Genomic DNA, 20,643 nt, shown 5'->3' with positions numbered 1-20,643 from the left:
TGTGTTTGTGTTCCCCTATAAATATCTTTTATCTCTGGTTTTTCTTTATCTGTTCTTTGTTTTTGCTCCTCATTGATTTGATTAAAATGTGCCTACATGTAGTTTCTTTTATATTTATCCAGCTTGGAGTTTGCTGAGCATCTGCGGTTGGTGGGTTTATAGCTTTCATCAGTTTTAGGAATTCTCAGTAATTAACAAGTATTTCTTCTTCCCATTTATTTGCCTCTTCTCCTTCTGGGACTCCTCTTATATACACATGAGACCACATGATATTGTTCCACAGAGCTTGGGCTCCGTTTCTCCCCCCATTCTTTTCTTCTCTGTGTTTTAATTTGGATACTTTTTTTTTTACCTATTGGCTTGTCTTCTAGTTCACTGATCTTTTCCATTGCTGTTTCCAGTTTCCTGTTATGGCTATCTAATGATTTTCTTTATTTCTGACATCTTATTTTGCATTTTTAACATTTTCATTTAGTTTGTTTTCATGGTTTTATGTCTCTGCCAGAATTACCCAGTTCTTCCTGCAAGTTGTCCACCTTTTGCAAACTGGTCTGTTAGCATTTTTACCATAGTTATTTTAAAGGCCATGTCTGATCATTCCAATATCTGGGGCACATTGGGGTCAGCTTATATTGACTGTTTCCTCTCCTGATCATGGGTCACTTTTTTTGCCTTTTCCTATATTTTGTAATTTTTTTCATCATATGACAGACATTCTGTATGAAAGAACAGTAAAAATGGGAATAAATAATGGTTGTCTCCAGGAAAAGACATGCCCTTCCTTCCTTTTTCAGGCTGCTAGAATGGGAGTTAAATCAGTCTAATCTATAGTTAAGGTGTCTGGGCTTTGTTGCAGCTTTAGTTTGATTCAGTTTTACCACTGACTTTAAGTCTTCTGAGGCAGGATCAAGACTGTTCTTTGCTAGGGCCCCTTATTTGAGCATGAGAGAGTGTCTGGAGATTTTTAGCTGTACTTCACAGCTGAGTTCCTACCTCTCAGAACCATGGGCGCTCTCTCCCTATTTTATAGCCTAGTTGGTCAGTCTTTGGGTTGCTAGAGAGTTTTCTTTGCTCTTCAATCCCACTTTATGCTTTCTGTACCCTAGAAGATCTCTTTCAGCATTGTACCTCCTCCCCTGGCCTTTTGAAGGGAGCTGCCGCATCTGGTATAAGGGTTTGGCATGCTTCCAAAATGTTTCCTTTGACTCTCTTGCCCTGATCTCAGACGTTAGTAGTTGATAGCTCAGATTGCCTCAAGGAGGTTTGCTGAGCTCTCTTCTGCTTCTAGCTATTGGTGACTGACCCTGAGCCCTCTCTGAGGACTATGTGAAGGAGTTACTGAGTGGACTCTTAACTCCTTCTTTGCAGGAATTTCTTAAGATACTAATTTACCATGCCAGCCTTCATGTGGCTGTTAAAATTCTGGGTAGTTTCTTTTACAAGCCCTATCTGTGCTGGATTCTTCCTCCTCCTGCTATCACATGAGGGATGAAGCAGCCATAGATCTCTTCTCTTCTACTGAGAACTCATCATTTTCTGGAATTCGTTCATTTAGTTCTTTGTTTCCTTAACTCTTTGATTTTTTTTTAAACTTCGGTTTTGTAGTTTATATGGCTTGTTTAGTTTGTTACGTTGTGAGAAAAACTGTCTCTCTCAACTATCTATGAACAAACTGGAAGTAGAATCCAAAAGTGTGTTCTTTTGTATTTGTTTTTCAGATTAATATATTTTGGTGGCTATGGGTGTAGGAGACACAATGAACTCCAAGACTGTTTTGATGTTCATGATGCATCTTGGGTAAGAGTAATCACTGTTCACATTTTCCTCTAATTTGATATCGCTTTAAAGTCTTTAGAAATAATGAGCCCAGTCTTTCTCATTTAAATTTGCCATAATTGGCACTATGAATAAAAATGTGTTTTCTCTCTTTTGGATTTGGGTTCAGTTGCAGGAGGTTCTCTCACCTAATGGTATCAGCTGTCATGGCTGCTGGCAGAGTCATTTCTTTTCTGATGTCATGAATCACTTAGAGCTCTTTCTGTTAGGCAAGTAGTGGCTGTAGCACAACTTGGAGAACCTTTGTTCATAGGTGACCACAGTGGCTGTTGCTGACATACACCTCCTTTCAGGTACGTCCACCAGAACTATTCATAGCTCAGACTGGCTTCTGTATGAGAGTAAGTCGGTAGTGATACTACTTTTTCTTCTTATTCTTACTGGTTAGAGAATAAACTATTATTAATGAAAGAAGTTATGACTTATAAAATGAAATCTTTTAAAAAATAACTTTAAAAACTATTGATCCCACCACCAGGGTATACAGTAACTCTTCAGTTTTACCTTCTATTAGCATATGATATTTTACCTTGTTAATGTACATGCATATGTACATTTTATATGTATATGGGTATTTAAAATTTTTCTGTGTGTTTACATGGTTTTTGAGTTTTTAAACTGAAATATCTTTAAGGTTTTGCTACTTACAGTATTATTGATAATTTTAGATATGTAACTTCACATTATTTATGTCAAATTAATTTTACTCATCAGTGAACTCTCTAATTTTTTTTTCTCCCCTAATACAGTTAGGCTAGTGATCATGTCCTGAAGTTTCTGGTGTACAAGTATATTTTTTCATTTATGTTCTAAACTAAGTGAATTGTTTAGTTTATTTGACTTGTTTGACAAGTCCTGACAAAAATGAATGATGTATTCCTGACATAACATAAAACTGGCCCAGAGGTAAGCTAGAGCAGTGATAGAGGATTTCAACAATGTGGAAGATGCTAAATACAGTATAACTGCTAAAATCTTTGCCTCGCCAACAATTTTGTCTTCTTGGAAGACAAAGAAGAGAGTGAGCATAAGTTTGATGTATAAGTGCAAGCTGCTTAGTTAAGCAGAAATGATTGAAACTTTTTGGAAAAAAGGAACTATTGTTCCCTAAAGTTTCTAATAGGAAAGATTAGGAATTCTGAGTATATACTGTAGGAAAAGAGATTTCCAGATGTAAATATCATTCTGTCCTCTGTAATTTTAAAAGAGACAGTCTTTTGAGAGAATTGAAAGATTGTCAACAAGTAAAATTATGACTCATGCAAGCAATACTATGAGAAGACAAGTTGCCAGGTGATGCTTCTAGGGCCTGGGGACCACACTTGGTGAGCCACTTGTGTGTGCGTTAGCTGTATGGCTATGGTCACGCTTAACTATTTCTATAAAAGTGTCTATTACTTCACCAGCAAATATGCAGTGAAACTATTACACTAATATAAAGATTATAAAAGCTTTTAAAATATTTAAACTTTTTTTTTGTTTTAGGAAGAGCAGATATTCTGGGGATGGCATAATGATGTTCATGTATTTGATACAAAGACACAGAATTGGCTTCAACCAGAAATTAAAGTAAGTATTATAAAAAGGTAACTTTATATTTGTATATTCATTGTTACTTTTAAAATCTATTGTTTTACTAGGTTATTGGAATTTAGTAATTGAGTTTGTAATCACATACAAAGGGGTTCTCTTGAGTACTGTCACTAGTACTTTTTTTTTTTAAATCACATACTTTTCTCCAGGTTAATTAAAGTTTTCTAGAAAAATCTTTTAAAGAGGTGTCATCATCATTCTTTACCAACAAGTGTAATGCCCTGATTTAATGCAGGCTCTTTTAAAAAGTCCTTTTATAACAAAGTCCATGGTTTTAAAAAGCCCGTGTTTCATAAACCCTTGAAATCTTAATACTGTTTCATGTGCTAGTGAGCGAACACAAATTCAAATTAGTTTAAGCAATAATGAATTCTCACAGAGCTGGAAAGGATATTTTGAAGTGGCTCATGCAGTGGAAGAGCTACAGGGACCAGGGTGTAAGGAACTAGAGCAAGTTATCCAACACCATCCATATTTGCATCTCTCTTGGTCGACTTCTCTCTTCTGGTCTTTGTGTGCTAGCTTCATCCTGCCCGCTCCAGACTGGCCAGCTCATTGAGGAGGGACTATGGCCCTGGCTACACAAGCAGTTCTTTCTGCTGGTGCTGTATTCTCTCAATATCTGTATCTTCGTCCGAGAAAGGGACTCTGGCTCTACTTGGGCCTGTTCCCACTCTTTACATCAGTCCCTGTTGCCAAGGGAATGGTTGGCCAGCCCGAGTTTCAGGCCTGTTCCTAGGGAAGCAAGGTGTTGTGACTGGTCAGCTCACCAGAACTGTGCGGAATAGAATGCTGAACAGGCAAAACCAAAATTGTCCACTAATATGCATCTACGCCCAGAATTCCTTACAGTTCAGCTTCTGCTGATGGAAGTAATGGGAGGTCCTATGCAAAATAGTTAAGTGTTACAAGGTTTGACCGCTGGCACCCTCTTTTTCCAAGCAGTGACCTTCAGGTTTCCAGTACTCTTCTGTTCTCTTCTAATTTTAGAACTGATCAACTATCAGTCAAATATATTTGTTGACTGAATGCTCCTAAAGTCAGCATGTGAATTTTTAGATGTGTGAGAAATCATGAAATGATAGCATTTTATCTCTGCTGAAATAATTTCATATCAGCAAGCAGGTGGAGAGAAATATTGTTGAGATGGGGTCTACTGAAACTCATCCTAGATCTCTGTCGGGCCTCTTAACCCTCTGCTTCCTTAGAGAGGAAGCAAGAGTCTGGAGCTCCTGCAGGCAAATCTTCAGAATGTGCTTCCTGAGACAAGTGAGGTAGCTTATTATTAGTTCTCCGAACTTCAAGTCTTACTGTGACTCCTTCTTCCTCTCCTTACCTTAATCCGCTTCCCTCCCCTCCTTCTGCTCCAACACTCTAACATGCACATGGCATTTTTGCAGTTAGTGTTTAACAATATTTTCACATTTCTTCAAGTAAGTTCTTACATTGTTTATATTACATCAGAAAGTTTTTCTGATGTGGTTGTCGCTAGAATCTGTTCTCTTAATTTTTTTAGAGACATTTTTAAGTTAACTCACTGTTCCTAACTATCTGCATCAAAAGGCAAGGTAACATGGTTGAGTGTAACAGTTATTGGTCTTGAGGTTGAGGAGACTGGATTGGTGTTCTAATTGTGTCATAAAAGAGCAGTGTACTTTTAGATAAAAGATACAGTGTGTCATCCATAAAATGGGAAGTCGAAAATGTTTTCCTTCATGAGATTTTTTTTTAACCCCATTGAGTCAGTATAGTAGTCATAGGGGTCTTTGAGTTATTTTCACTATTTCAAACAACCTAAGAAGCGTTGTGCATTATTTACCCAGTTAGCCACACCAGCTAATGCAAATGTCATTATTTTGTTTTTGTTTGGACTGGTATGAACTCAGTTTATTCAGATACTTGGTTGACCATTAAATGTATTTCATAAACAAAAAGGAGAAAGTCAATATTTATTTCATAATGAACATGTATATAGTAGAAGATTTTTTCTAAAAAATTTCAGATCAGGGATGGGATAATAAAACTTGTTTTGCTGGGAGGGTTGGAAACTGCAACACAGATGGTTCTCTCTCATTTATTTAAGTGTTGTATGGCTAATATCTGAATTAGTTTTTTACCATGTTGACTTCATAGTTATTCAAATAAACCTGAGAAGTCTGGGAAGTTATGGTATTAGATGTGGAGTTTAAATTTCTTATGCCCACATTCAGTAGCCAGTGAACTGAAAATCTCGGGTACTTTCAGAACTTCGGTTGAAATACATACACAAAAGCACCCTTCATGACCACAGGAAAATTATGCACAGAATTCTTCCTTCAAGTCTTATCCATTCACCTACCATTTATACTTTCTGTTTTCCCACCAATCCAAAACTTCTCTGAAGAAAAGATCTGCTATATATATTCAAAGTAAAGTAAAAAGAAGTATCATCAGTTAATGTGAAGAGTTTTAGTAAGAGATTAAACTCTATTTGGCTTAAGCCAAGAGTGCGTGAAGTTCCTATTTGAAGCACCAAGAGTTTTGGGGGGCAGATTTAATTTTTAAAAAAATCTCTGAGATCATGACACTGTGTGCTGCTCACTCATAATATTAACCCTGTGTGTGTGCATGTGTGCGTTTGTGTATGTGAGAGACAGAAAGAGAAGAGAGAGGGAAAAGAAAGGGTGGGGTGGGGGAGAGAGAGAAGGAGACTGTTTTTAAATTTAATTTTTAAATCCTTATATTTTAAGTTAAAATTTATGTGAAATCTTTTTTGCTAAATAGCGTCAGGCATTTAAGAAAAATACTTTAAAAGGTGAAGATCAGGGTGAGTAAATTAATTCTTGAAGAGGAGTATCTGTCTATGATTATTACTATTTAGAACAAACTTTGGCATTAGAGTTTTCCATTCAGTTACATCAGTAACGGTAACTAAGCAGTCAAGTATTTCTCATTCTGAGCATAGGAATGTGACTTCGTTATAGATGCTTCAAGAGCCTTTGCACTGTTTTCTGATCTCTGCTTGCAGGGTGGAGTTCCACCTCAGCCACGAGCCGCGCACACGTGTGCAGTTCTGGGAAACAAGGGCTATATCTTTGGCGGACGTGTTTTGGTTAGTGTTTTTTTATGGAAATGGTCTTTTCTGTGTGATACTTCCTATAAAAATTGATTTTGTGGAATAGCTGAACATTCAAATCATCTAGAGATTAAAGTGCCATTTAATAATAACTTTTTAAAATCTTCTGTTCCTCAAACAGACCATACATGAGTAATCATAGATGATTATAACCCGTATTTTAATGGGGAGAATCCTTCACTTCAGTGAATTATCAGAAAAGTTTAATTTCTTATTATCTAAACCTTATTAGTTTAAACTCATTTCTTCTTTTCCCCCTTGACACGGTAATTTGGTAGCTCTATGCTAATTTTATTAATGCTTAGCATTGTTTTCCAATATATAAACTTCTGACTTGAAGTAAAATAGAGTTAATCTATTTTTAATCTGAATTTATTTTAAAACCAAAATTTTGGCCCATGAAAGATGTAAAACAGTGACCAATTTAATACACGTTTTTGTTTTTAGCAAACTAGGATGAATGATTTGCACTATCTAAACTTAGATACCTGGACCTGGTCTGGAAGGTAAGTTCTAAATTTAAGTATATTTTAATCTACAGGCATTTCTTTCTTTTTTAAAAAAATTTGGGGGGGGGGTAATTAGGTTTATTTACTTTTTTATTTGTCTTTGGAGGAGGTACTTGGGATTGAACTCAGGAGCTTGTGCATGCTGAGCATGCGCTCTACCACTTGAGCTGTATCACCCCCCCATAGGCATTTCTCTGTGTGTGTATGTGTGTTTGTATGTCTGCACTCACACATGTGCACATGCATGCTGTAATCCAAATTTGGGTCTCTAGAACTGAACTAGTATTTTTTCCCCTTCAGATTGAATGTTTAAGCAAGGAATATGCAGATTTAAATATAGAGTTTGTTCTTTAACTATATAAAATTATGAGAGTACTAATAGTTAAAAATTGATTATGTGAAAGTACTGGTTTTATACTGCATGCTCCTGAGGACAGGTCAGTAGAAGAAATGAAGGAAAAGTTTAATGGGGTTGTCACAGGTGAACAGGTAATCAATCTAGTGGGTAAAAGTCAGATTTTATTGCTCATAGTATATATTTAGCAATAGAGTAAGTATATGTATCTATCAGTTCAGCTGTTCGTGTAATGAAATGGAATCAGAGCTGTATATTATTTCCAAAGTATGAGTATTATTTAAAAATAAACCATGGTGAGTTGGGGGGGATATTTCTCAGTGGTAGAACACGTGCTTGGCATGCACGAGGTCCTGGGTTCAATCCCCCGTGCCCGTGTTAAGGGGAAAAAATTGTTAAAAAAAAAAAAAAGATAAACTCTTCAAAATAAATAAACAAACCATGAAAGTGCTAGAAATAAATATAACACATTATCTTTAAAATTTTGGCGTGGACTATGGTCTCACTGCTTAAAGGGCTAAATCTTCTCACTAAACTCACAATAAAATAATGCATATATTAAAAAAATAGTAATAATAAATAAAATTTTGGCATGGAGAAAGCTTTTCTAAGGATGGTATAAACCCAAAATTCATGAATGGAAAATACTTATTGAGAAGACCACTTAAGAATTAAATAGTTCTATATAGAAAATTCTACCACAAAAGTTAAAAAGCAAATAGAAAAATGCAAACAAAAAACAAACTAGAAGTAATATTTACAGTATTTCTAATAGAAAGGGCTAATATACACAAGAACTCAGAAAATCAATAAGAAAAAGACAATCCAGTAAGACAGTGAAGAAAGAACATGAGTGAACAACTCATAGAAGAATTATAAATATGCAGAAATTATTTTTAAAAGATGTTCAATCTCATAAATTGTTAAAAGAATAAAAATAAAAATAATAGTTTTCACTTATCAGATAAAAATAATTACAAATGCCAGTATGTGCTGGGTTGTAAGAACACAACGAGTGGGAGTATAAATTGGTACAATTTTGGGGGAAAGTAATCTGGCAATATGCTTAAATATAAAATGGAATTTCTACTTTGATCCAGAATCTCTCTGAAGACAAAAATTGGGCAAGTGTTTGTATGTGTGAGCATGTCTGTATGTGTGTCTGCATATACAACAAAGATGTTTATTGCAACATTGTTTATAAAAGCAAGCTCGTGACATCAGTCCTCATATCCATAAAGGGGAGTTGTTTAAATCATGATACATTTGCCCAATGGGCTGCAGTGCTTCCATTACCAAAGGAAAACTATGCCTCGTAGAAATATTCTACAGCACATTAATTGAATGAAAAAAGAACAGAACAGAATATATGGTCCCATTTATTTATTTTTAATAAATATCTTTATGTGTGCATTAAAGTTGGGAAAGATATATAATGAATTATTATTTCTTATTGCTGGAGGACAGGGTATAGAGGAATTCTCCTTTCCAAAAAATATTTTTGTGGCTGTTGAATGTTTTGTAGCCACAATGGTTCTTTTTTTTTTTTTTTTTTTGGATCTTTTTGTTGGGGGAGGTAATTAGGTCTACCTATTTACTTTTGATGAAGGTACTGGGGATTGAACCCAGGACCCTGTGCATGCTAAGCACGCACTCTACCACTGAGCTATACTCTCCTCCCACTACAGTGGTTCTTATAGTCAACAAAAACAGTAAAAATATTTCCAGTTTGGAAAAAACATATTACATTTTCTACAAAGGGCCCATGTTATTCTGGAGCATTCCAGAAAGCTAGAGAATGGTGTCCTCTCACCTACTAAATTAGTTAAATTTGTGTGCTTAAGTTTTTATTTTAAGAATATGACAGTATACTATCTGATTGAAATCTTTAGAGGTTTATCCAGGATGGCTTGCATGCTTTTTTTTTTTAACTTGATTTTTTTTTTTCATTAGTTTGCATACTTACTTTTTAAACAGTTTTTTAAATAGATTTATTTATTTTATTTATTTATTGAAGGGGAGGTAATTAGGTTTCTTTATTTATTTACTTTTTTTTTAATTTACTTTTTTTTTTAAATTGGAGGTCCTGGGGATTGAAGCCAGGACCTCAGGCATTACTAAGCATACGCTTTACTGCTGAGCTATATACCCTCCCCCTATACTTTTATTTTGAAGTTAAAATAGCTAGCATTTTTAGGTGAAGATAATGCTGCAGGAAATTCTACAATAAATAGACCAAAGTAAAAACAACAGCAACAAAATCCCATAATATCCTTAAAGAAGTCAACTGAAAACACAAAATTAAACATGAAACAACAGTAAAAAAAAAAATTATAGACATGAAAATAATTACATTGAAAAACTGAGGAAGTTTTATTGATTAACCAACACAAATGATGCTCAGTACCCATTGTGAATCAATGGGGAATTGACTTTTTAATCTCTAGTCTGTGTTCTGTTGCCAGATGGGATAGACATTAAATGGAAAGAAATTATGTAAATTCATCCATGAATTTAAGAGCGTTTTAAAAATATTCATTAGGTGGGATTAGTAAAATCAAAAATTTTTTAATGTATGCAGGGCAGTTTTTCTTTTGAGATGATCAAAAAATCTTTTATTTGACTAGCGCAGTAATTAGATTTTTATATTTTTTCCCTTGCCACAGGATTCCTATTAATGGAGAAAATCCCAAACACCGGTCATGGCATACTTTAACAGCAATAGCCGATGATACGCTTTTCCTATTTGGTGGACTAAGTGCTGACAATACTCCATTAAGTAAGTCAATCAAAGTATAGCCTATGATTGACATCTTACTCTTTTTACTGAATTACATTTGATACTTAACATGTCTTTCTTTTTCTGATTTTCTGGTTTGCCTTTATCCCCAACTATGTGCTTGCATCAGTTAGAATTAGAAGCAGATAAACAAGGTCCTACTGTATAGCACAGGGAACTATGTTCAATATCTTGTGATAACCTATTAATGAAAAAGAACCCAAAAAAGAATATGTCTGTGTGTATGTATGACCAAATCACTATGCCGTACACTAGAAACTAACACAACATTGTAAATCAACTATGCTTCAATTGAAAAAAAGAAGAAAAAAGAAAAGAAAAGAAGTAGAAGGCCTCTTTGCTTTTGTACCCTTGCCTCTCTAAGTCCTGTTCCCTAGGTACAGGGAAAGGAGGAGTGGCTGAAGCTAGATGAATTAAAGCCCCTTTCAACTCTAGTGTTCTGTGATTGTGTCCTCCTAATTTTTGATCCAGTTGTTTACACTGTAGGCTGGAATGGGGATTAGAAAAGCAGCCTTTTCCTAAAAGGCTCTGGAAATACAAGGTGGGAAGGTCAGCTGCTTCTCTTTTTGTTCCAGAACTAGAAAGGGAAGTGCTTAGATAGAGCTTTTTAACTCCTGTCACTGCTAACCCCCTTGGGTTTCTTAATGTAGTTTTTCTTTCAGCAGTAAAATTGTGTTGTCAGGATAGACAAATGACCAAGAATATCCATTTATTTTGACACATTAAATGTCTTTTAATTTAACTCAGAAATTTTCTACAGCTAGAGATATTTTCCTTAAGAAACCTTATATACTCTTAAAATGATTTATATAACTTTATATAGGATCTAAAAACAACTATTTGTTTTTCAATAAAAATTTATTGAGCATCACCGGTGGGTCTAGCAGTCTGCTAGCCAAGAAACAAACTCCAGAGGCTGGTGGAGGAACAGCAGTCTGGTAGGAGGTGTTGGTTATTGTAGATTATTATGCTTCTCCAATTTGTGAGGGTTTTAATTCAAAGAGATTTGGAATCTAATTTAAAAACTAACATCTATACACCTTAAACTTATACAGTATTGTGCATCAATTGTATCTCAATAAAACTGGAAGGAAAAAACTAACATTTGTCTATTTCACTAGGGATTGTTAATATCATATCTTCATGAGCTCTACTGTTTCAAATTCCTATTTGCTGTTTCTTTGTCATTGAACCATGGAGAATTAAATGTCCTAACTCTTAGTCCAGTCAGGTCCTCCTTCAGAGATTCAACCTAAGATATGGTCATATGGGTATTAGATGATACCAACAAATTACTTTTAGTTTTGTTGGCTGTGACAATGACATTGTGGTTATGTGACAGTGGCATAGTGGTTATATGACAAAGGCATTGTGGTATGTGATAATGTCATTGCGGTTATGTAAAAAAAAATGTGCAAATGCACCACTGAAGTATGTATGGGGAAAATGATAAGACAACTAGGAATTGCTTTAGAATAATTCAGGAAGAAGAGTAACAAAAAGAGATGAATGGAACACATGGAAAAAATCGTAATAGTTGTTGAATCTGGGATATGTGAAGGCTCCTTGCCATGTTCACTCTACTTTTGTATATGTTTGAGAATTTTTAAGATAAAATATGCACACACACAAAAGATAGTCATATAAATGTAGCATGATAAATTTAGGGAAAAAAATGAAAATTTTATCCCAAAGACCTAACCTTAATTTCTGAACTGTCATAATATCACAGGTGATGGTTGGATTCATAATGTCATAACAAACTGTTGGAAACAGCTTACACATTTACCTAAAACAAAACCCAGGTAAGTCTAGAAGTTGACAAATAGTAAAATAGTTAAGATTTTAAAGTATTAAAATATAGCACAGAATATATAGTGTTTGTCATTAAAACCAGAAACCATCAGGAAGGATATCTTTCAAATAAGCTTGATGTTATCCAAATAATTTAATTAACATTTAAATTGTATTTGTTTAGAAATGATTTATTCAGTTTCTATCCATATTTACATATTTGAAGGTATTATTTAGGTAAATGTATGATCTGCATGATAAATATAAAAAGGCTAAGATAGTGAAAGTATCATATAACATTAATATTTAGGATTTATCATTAAGGATGGGGTTGGCTTTAGTAATAGTTATTTGATTTTGGAAGCGGTTTAGAACAATTTAATGAGGAAATTGCTTTCATGTTGATCAAGTAGAGGACATAATTATTTTTCTTTATTGACTGTATGATGTATTCATTAATGTAAATGTCTTAAAAAAGAAAACATTTTAGTTATTTGTGGCATATTATAGAGTAAAAAATTGTATAAAAGTATACTATTATCAGACTGCAAAGAAGACCACATTTGTACTGTAATTCCTTTTTTTCTAATTTGATTGAATAGTATAATAAACATATTCATAGGAAATTCAAATTCAGCACATTATAATAATTAAAGTTAGTAATTTTATTTTTTCATGCCATGTATTTCAGAATTTTTTACTATAGATTATTTATATTAATGTGAAGTCAACTTAATGATATACATTTTGGACATTTAATAAATGATGCATAACTTACTTGAGAAAAAGGCCTGAAAATATTTATATATATAATCATGTACGTCTATATTAAATGCACAATATATTTAGAGTTTATCATAATTATGTATGTGATTCTTATACTTTCATTTGTAAAAATTCAGTGGAATGTATTATTTTAGCAATTCTGGGCCTTTTGAAATATGTTTTAATTTAAAGAGTTTTATATTAAAATACAGGAGCTAAGTGTTCTATTCCTTGCTCGGCTACCACTTAGCTTTTTGGCTTTGGGAGAGTCACTTAACAAAGTTGAGCATCAGTTTCTCCATCTGTGAAGTGAGGGAGCTGGACTAGATGAGCTCTTAGTTCTCTCCCAGTTGTTTGATTGCATGAAAGCATTAATTATAGACCAAAGTTGTAGTAAGAATATGTTTACTTTCTAATGTCTCATATTTTATATTTCAATCCTTAATAAGTAATTAGAGCAATATAACTTATGAATAATATGCTAGTTAGAACTGAGCTATGTGAGAGATTTCTTTGAATTCAGCTGATGTGTCATGTAAATAATATGCTTTATTAGAATGTTTAGGTAATAAGTTTAGAGCAGCTGTGAGAGGACATAAACTGTCAGTCTGTAGAAAAAACATCAGGTTGCAAGCTAGATGTCACCAAAATCAAGGCAGGAAAGGCTTTCCAGTGTTCCTCGGTGATGAAGTCCAGGCCAGAGTTTCCCTAAGGCAGATAAGACAGAGGCAGAGCTATCTTCAGGTATGAGGTGAGAAGGAGAACAGGTGGGATACAGTTTAGTGTAAGGAGAACATATATATGTATATATATATATACTAATGTTTTTTATGAAAGTAAGAATTTACTTAACACTGAAATGTAGTTTGTGCGAACTGTTTCAAGTTATAATTTGAAATGTAAGCTGCCCAATTCTCCTCTTGTGATTCTCCAGAAAGGTTTCTCCACTTTGGTACTGTTGACATTTTGGACCAAATTATTCTTTGTTGTTAGGAGGGTCTTATGCCTTCAGGATGTTTAGAAGTATCTTTGGCCTTTACCCAGTAGTACCAGTGCTCCTGAGCCCACTCCCCTGCCACATGCACCTGAAATTGTGACAGTCAGAAATATCTCCAGGTATTGTCAAATGTCCCCTTGGGGGCAAAATCGTCCCTGGTTGAGAACCACTGACCTAGAGTGTAGCACTCTCTTCTCCAGCTCGGATGAAAAGCCATCTATATAGCCATATCTGATTGGCTATGTAGGTGGCTGTCAGCAAGGTCCCTTTTTTGTGTGTCTGTAAAAGATGTCCAATAAAGTGTTGATGTATGGAGTCTTAGGCTCTGTTGGATCCCATGAGTATTGCCAAGGTTACACATGGCTTTCTCTCCAGGAAATTAAGCTATTCCTTCCCATATACGAGGGGCTTTTGTTATATTCTATCTCCTTTGCTCAGTCCCTCCTCCAGTCGCCATCCCCAACCCCACAACATAATCTGGGTGTTGATGAAAATCTGTATCAATTTGTGTTCTGGCATACAAGTTGGAGAATTGGGCACAGTGTTTCCCAAACAAAATTTCTAATGACTCACTTCTATCTTGGATCCCAAGTGCATTTATCATTGAATGTGTCATGATTGTTTGAAGAAACTATTTTAACAAATTGTGCATAATCCCACTGTTTGCACTTGTGGAAATTAAATAAAAAAGATTAATGTACTAAAAATGAGTCATGTGGTAATAAAAGAAGTGATAATATGTATTTGGGGAATCTGTTGCAATTTGATCTATTAAGAAAAGTAATCACATACTCTCAGAGTCAAAGCAATGACTTTGTAAATCTTTTAATTTATTTTCAAAAATTCAGAAATTTCTGTGGACTTTTTTCTGAGAGTTAGAGCCCCCGAAAATGTTGAACTTTATAAAACCATAACATTATTTTTGGTAAATAATGTGAAATTGGAGACGGATATGTCCTATCAGACCATTTCCAAAACAATGTTAGGTGCTCTATTTCTTTATGAAATAATTTGTTTGTTTATTTAATTACTGAATAAATGATGTTGGTATTTTGTGTTTGCTTTTGTTAATCAAGTTTTTGAACACATGTGGGTTGCAGAACACCATATTAAATAACACTTTAGGGAGAACGTAAAATTAGATTACCCAAATTCCAGTGGTGTGCAGGAAAAACAAAACCCAAAAAAGCCCCACTTGCTGATTTCGACCACGGCCATAATATCATTGAACATGGAGTTGGAAGGAGACAGGCACGTCAACTTTAACCAGCTGGTGGCCCCTTTCCAGCACACCACTGTGGCAATTTCTGACCTCAGGGACCTTCTAGTCTTTGTAGGGGCTTAGAAGACAAATTGCATCAAACCATTATAGTGGAATATGGAGCAGTTTGTCTTCAAATGTAAGTTAGGAGATTATAAAATGAGCACATAAATGTGGAAAGGTGCTAAACAGAGAGGGTATCAGAGCCAATTTGGGTGGTATTTGGAACACTTCCTGGGGATTTTGAGCCTGATTTTAAGGCCCTGAGAGAATGACTTCCTCATTCTAAGCCCAAGAAGCATGGTGAACAAAAGCCTAGAAAGAGACTGAAGCTTTCTCTTAGGGGACACAAAGGAGTGGACTTGGCTGAAGTAGAGGCTTCATTTGGGGAAAGGCAAAAATTAAGATTTATGGGAAAGGGGAAAGGTATAGCTCAGTGGTAGAGTGCCATGCTTAGCATGCATGAGGTCCTGGGTTCAATCCCTAGTACCTCCATCAAAAAGCAAATAAATAAACCTAATTACTTTCCCAACAAAAAATTTTAAAAAAAGGTTTATGGGAAAAAGAAATAACTGTTGATCATAAATTTTAGGCTAAGAAAAGTGGCACAGATGCTTCCCGATCAGGAAATGTCCATGGTTGAAGACAGTATTTGAAAAATATTATTTATCAGCTATATGTAGCTGAAAGAGATTAGAGACAGAAAAATGAGGAACGTGTTATGGTATTCTATACCCAGGGTGATAAGTAGTGTGACAGTGTAAATGTAAAGCGTATGACAGATTGGATTTGTCCAGCAGTGGGGACCAGAAAACAGGGAAGAAAGACGAATGATGGGAACAGCAACATGGCAGATAGTAATATGAAAACTGGGAAAGATGTCTGTGTCTGCAATAAGCTGATTGGTTCTTTTTAAACTAATTTTATTTCATGGTAATATCTATGAGGTCAAGAGGTTAGAAAAAGGTTGGAGGATAAAATAAGAAAGGGTTATTGAGAATCATCTCTTTTATTGAAACAATGTAATTTAATGAACCCTAGAATCTAATTCTCTAGTGATTCTAGAGGAATCTTTAAAATCTTACCTTCTTGAGGCTATGCCAAAGGCTCGCATTCAATCACACCTCTTTGGAAATAGGTTAAATTTTAGAGTGTGCACTTTAGAATTGACTTGTATGGGATGTATAGTTTCTTCCTTGATAGTATTTCACTGTTTATAATTTTCAATCATAGGTTATGGCACACAGCCTGTTTGGGAAAAGAAAATGAAGTAATGGTATTTGGTGGGAGCAAAGATGATTTACTTTCTTTGGATACAGTAAGAAAATTTCATATCTAAATGTTTCCTCTGTGTAATTGTGTTTTGTAAACTAAATGGCTGTTCAAAAAGACTACTGATGTTCCCACACTGAAAAATATGGAAGGGCATGAAATGTCATATGGTTGTACAATTAATCTTCAGAATGAGTGGCTTTTGTGAAGCATTTCAAGATACTCTGGGTTTGCAAATCAAAACAGATCTATTAGCTTCATTTGTCAAATTATGAAGAAGAGCTTGTAAAGAATGACTCTTCTTTTTCTTTTCTCTTTGACCCTCCCCATAGTCCAGGCATTTATAATTTTGTTGAATTAAAGTATTTATAAGCAACAGTTGATACCTAAAAAGAACATGTGCAATGTATATATAAACTACTAAGTAGCTAATAATAAGTACTCTTGAAATTTTCTCCCTGACTTAATAACTAGAACATCATCAGTGCTGGCTTCTTTCTTCAAGAGAAAACTACTTTGAAATGTTTCAAGTGTATTTTCTCTTTATTTTATGTACCTTTTGCCACTGCTTCACTCCTGTTTTACACTGAGTTTCAAGTATTCTAATTTTAAAATCTGATTAAAATCAAAGGAATAAATGAGAAGCATTTGGATCATATTATTCTTTCTCTCCGAGCACATTGGGAAATTCAGAGAGATGGCCACACTTATGCTCTGTACATGATGGGACAGGAGTTCAGGATTGGTTGCTCTGCTTTGCATAGGACACTGGGACTAGCAGGTCTCTGAGCCATCAGGGTTGGGGTACAAGGAGACAGAGCCCACCCGTGGGTGCCCCTGATGCCCTTTTACCTCTTCAGGAGTAATTATCTCCAGAGTTGCTTCTATGAGTGGCAAACCCTGCAATAAGGTGTCTTCTCTCCAGGGCGTTTGATTTATTTTAAAGTTTTGAGGGCTCCAATTTAAATGTTTATGTATAGGGCAAACTTTAGAACTTGCTTTGGCTGAGAATTCAGTACTTCAATAAAAGATGAAAACCACAACTTTACATTTAATTAAAAAGCAAATTTTGTGGTTTGACTTCTTTTTCTCAGCACTAAGAATCTTCAGTATACAAAATTTATCATTAAAATATGAATTGTGGTTGAAAACATGATCATAAATTGTGAAATTCTAAAGACCTATTTGAAAGGATGAGAAAAAATTTCTACTGACTCCACACTTTTAGATGAGAGAACCATTATTCAAAAGATCTTCTGGATCTGTGATTTTCAAATTAGGAATTCCCCAGGAATCCACCACCTGGAAAATGGAGACAGGATAAAGAGGAGAATTTAAAATGAGTCATCTTGAAGAAAAAAATTCTGCTTAAAAACAAACAACCTGAAAACCACTTCTGTTCTCATTCTGAAACCACTGTTCTAAGAGAAAAACATGTTTACAATTTTAAAATGTGCAGTTATAGGCTGTGGTTAGGTAAAAGTTTGGTCACTGAAAAAATGGGAACCATGTTTTCAAAGTTTGCGTAGCTAGTAGGTACGTGTGTATTTGTGTGTGTGTGTTTGCAGGGGTTAATAGAGATTTATTACTTTACATAATTTCTTTTGCATTTATAAAATAAAAATATTCAATTAGTAATGTATTGTTATTTTTACCAAAAGCCTTAATAACTCCTTTTCTGTGTTAACTAGGGTCACTGTAATGATTTATTGATCTTTCAAACCCAGCCTTATTCACTACTCAGGTAAGAAAATTCATTAAAGTATATATTCTATTAATCTATGATAATTTCTTTCTTCTTCCCTTTTGGAAAACATTTATAATATTTTTCAGGTAGCTTATGACTTGAATTTAAGTTTATATCTTCCTAAGAGTATAATCAGATTTGTAACGAACCATTTACCAATGAGATTTTTAAAAACTGAAATACACAGTATAGTCACATTTTTGTTTTGTTTGTAAAACTGAACTTAGTTCATATAGGAATGTTAAACATACTGTATTTCCTTGATTCTAGGCCTAGACTTTTTTCATATTTTAACCTTTCTGAAATCAGAGTGTGTCTAATAATAGACACACACATATATATGCATTTAATTTAGTAGAATTTCTGTTTTTTAACCCTGAAGTTGTTATTAAATTGGGGGTGTGACTTACAGTGTTTTAGCTCATATACTTTTAATTTACAAGGAATATATACAAAGTTTACTGGGTGGATCGTAGACAAAGCCTCTATTTCTGCCTGTGAGAGTCGGGAGGAGGGGTTTGAGTGAAACAGAAGTTGCCTAGTGAACAAGCATGGGTATTTGTGCAGCAGGAATAACAGGGGTGAGGATGTGGGAGTGGGGCAGTTTACATGCTTTGTGTCAGGGGGTCGACTATAACTTCCAGACATTCTGCAGCTTCAGCCACTTGAAAACCATTGTACTCGCTCAGACCTGCCCTTCCTAAAGTCTCTCTCAGCCCCTCCGCCTGGTAGTGCAATGGTTCCCTAACTTGTCTGCACATCAGAATCTTACGGAGAATGTCAAAAAATATTGATTCCTGTGTTCCACCCTCACAGACCATGATTTAATTGGCCTGGGGTATGGTCTGGACTTTAGAATTTTTGAAAGTACCGAAGGTAATTCCATTGGGCAAAGTTTAGAAATAGCTGCTATAATGATTTATCCTGCCATGTATTGTTACGTATGCTGTGAACAAACATAACTGCTTTCCCTGGGTAGATTGCAAGTTCTTTACATGGAGGGGTCAAGAAATAGAATATTTGACTGCCTGCTATGGGAGGGCACTATGCTCTGAAATGAAAAGTCATGACCTTTCCCATAAATGGTTAATAACTTAGAAGGCAGACTTTCTAACAACTGTAATAGAAAAATAAAGTTGCTTTAAGAGGAACATAAATAAAGTTCGTAAGACTACTAGAGAGGAAGGCCCTTGGTTAAGATGGCAAAGATTAGGGAGGTCTTTGCAGAGGAAGAATTTGAGATAAGAATTTACTATGAACAAGCAGTGCAGAGGTGTTACGGCAAGACATATCTACCAGCATAGTGTGTTCTGGGAACCGAATTCTTGAGTGTCCCTGGGACCTAAGTATGAGGTGGGGAGTTGTAAGAAATGAGGGCAGACAAGAAATCAGATACCATGTGTCATCTAGCACCTGTGTCTCTCATGCAGAAGAGTTTACAGTATCTCTTAGGAGGTCACCAAGCTTTGAAAAATTTGGAGCAGAGTGATGAGATGCTCATATTACAAGTTATAAAATTTATTTGGCAACAGTGTGGATGGGAAATTGGAGGGATATATGACTGGTTAGAAAAGTTGGCAGGGATTATTGCAGTGGACAGACACAAAGTGAAGGTCTGATCAAGAAAGTGGCAGTGGAGCTGGAGAAGGGAGGGAGATAGAGATATTTAGGAGGTAAAATGGGCTTGGTAGTTGAATGGATGCTAAGGGAAAGAAGAAGGAAGCATTAGTGATAAAATATGGCGAAGGCATTGGGTTTGAAGGTGAGATGAGGTAGAAATGTTGAAGTTGATTTGGGGCACATTGAGCTTGAAGTGCTTATGGGACCTGTGGTGGAGCTCTCCCCTAAATAGTTATATACACATGGAGAGAGGTCCGGGCTAGACAGGAAGATTTTAGAATCACTGGAGTATGAGTGGATGTGGGTTAGCTCCGCCCAGGAACAGTTCCAAGAGTAAGGATGAAGCCAACAACTAAGCATTAAGAACTCATACATTTGTAGAGTAGGTAAAGGAGGCACAGGAGAGCGACCAGAGAAGTTGGAGGTGAAGCAGGAGCCAATGGGAGCACCGACACTGAGGGAGGAGAGAACCAGAGATGGAGAGCCTTCTTACTGTAAAGACGTTACCGCATATCTGGACTGAGAAGCGCTGCAGAGCTTGGCAGTCCTAAGAAGCTGTTGGAAAAGTAAAGGTGGAGGCCAGGGTGGCTTCCGGGGACAAGCACCAAAACCAAGGAAGGAGTGAGCATATTTGTTTATATGCTCAGAAGAAGCCAATGGGAAGGAAGTTGTTGGAAACACAAGAAATGAAGGAAATATTAGTGGAGCAGGGTCTTGAGGAGATGGATTTTAGCAAATAGGTAACAGAATTGTCCCTCGACTGGAGAAAGAATACTTTTCTTTAAAAATAGTGGGGAAAGAAGGAAGTATAGATATAAAAACATGAATTTGTTGTTTGGGGGCAGGGCATGGAGAAAGTTTTGGCTGATAGTGAGGTCATCTGATAAAAAAGGTAGGATATGAACTTAAGAAGGGTGGTGAAGGGGGAGGGGATAGCTCAGTGGTAGAGTGTGTGCGTAGGATGCACTACCTCCTGGGT

At 35.5% G+C, this 20,643-nt stretch overlaps 1 protein-coding gene across 3 annotated transcripts in view; it reads left to right on the top strand.

The window, feature by feature from the left end:
• Positions 1–20,643, top strand: part of KLHDC1 (kelch domain containing 1) — a 42,569-nt gene that overhangs the window by 17,609 nt on the left and 4,317 nt on the right. For 2 of the 3 annotated variants that reach the window (XM_074365571.1, XM_074365574.1), the window contains 8 exons: positions 1,719–1,797; positions 3,322–3,405; positions 6,437–6,520; positions 6,992–7,050; positions 10,075–10,187; positions 11,941–12,013; positions 16,259–16,343; positions 17,989–18,041. In XM_074365571.1, the coding sequence (XP_074221672.1) occupies positions 1,719–1,797; positions 3,322–3,405; positions 6,437–6,520; positions 6,992–7,050; positions 10,075–10,187; positions 11,941–12,013; positions 16,259–16,343; positions 17,989–18,041 (630 nt within the window). Of the gene's footprint in view, positions 1–1,718; positions 1,798–2,129; positions 2,178–3,321; positions 3,406–6,436; positions 6,521–6,991; positions 7,051–10,074; positions 10,188–11,940; positions 12,014–16,258; positions 16,344–17,988; positions 18,042–20,643 lie in introns of all 3 variants that reach the window. The other variant, XM_074365573.1, reaches the window with a different exon arrangement.

This window comes from Camelus bactrianus, chromosome 6 (assembly GCF_048773025.1).
Source record: "Camelus bactrianus isolate YW-2024 breed Bactrian camel chromosome 6, ASM4877302v1, whole genome shotgun sequence".
In the NCBI taxonomy this organism is placed as follows: domain Eukaryota; kingdom Metazoa; phylum Chordata; class Mammalia; order Artiodactyla; family Camelidae; genus Camelus; species Camelus bactrianus.
This window is presented reverse-complemented; position numbering and strand designations above follow the sequence as displayed.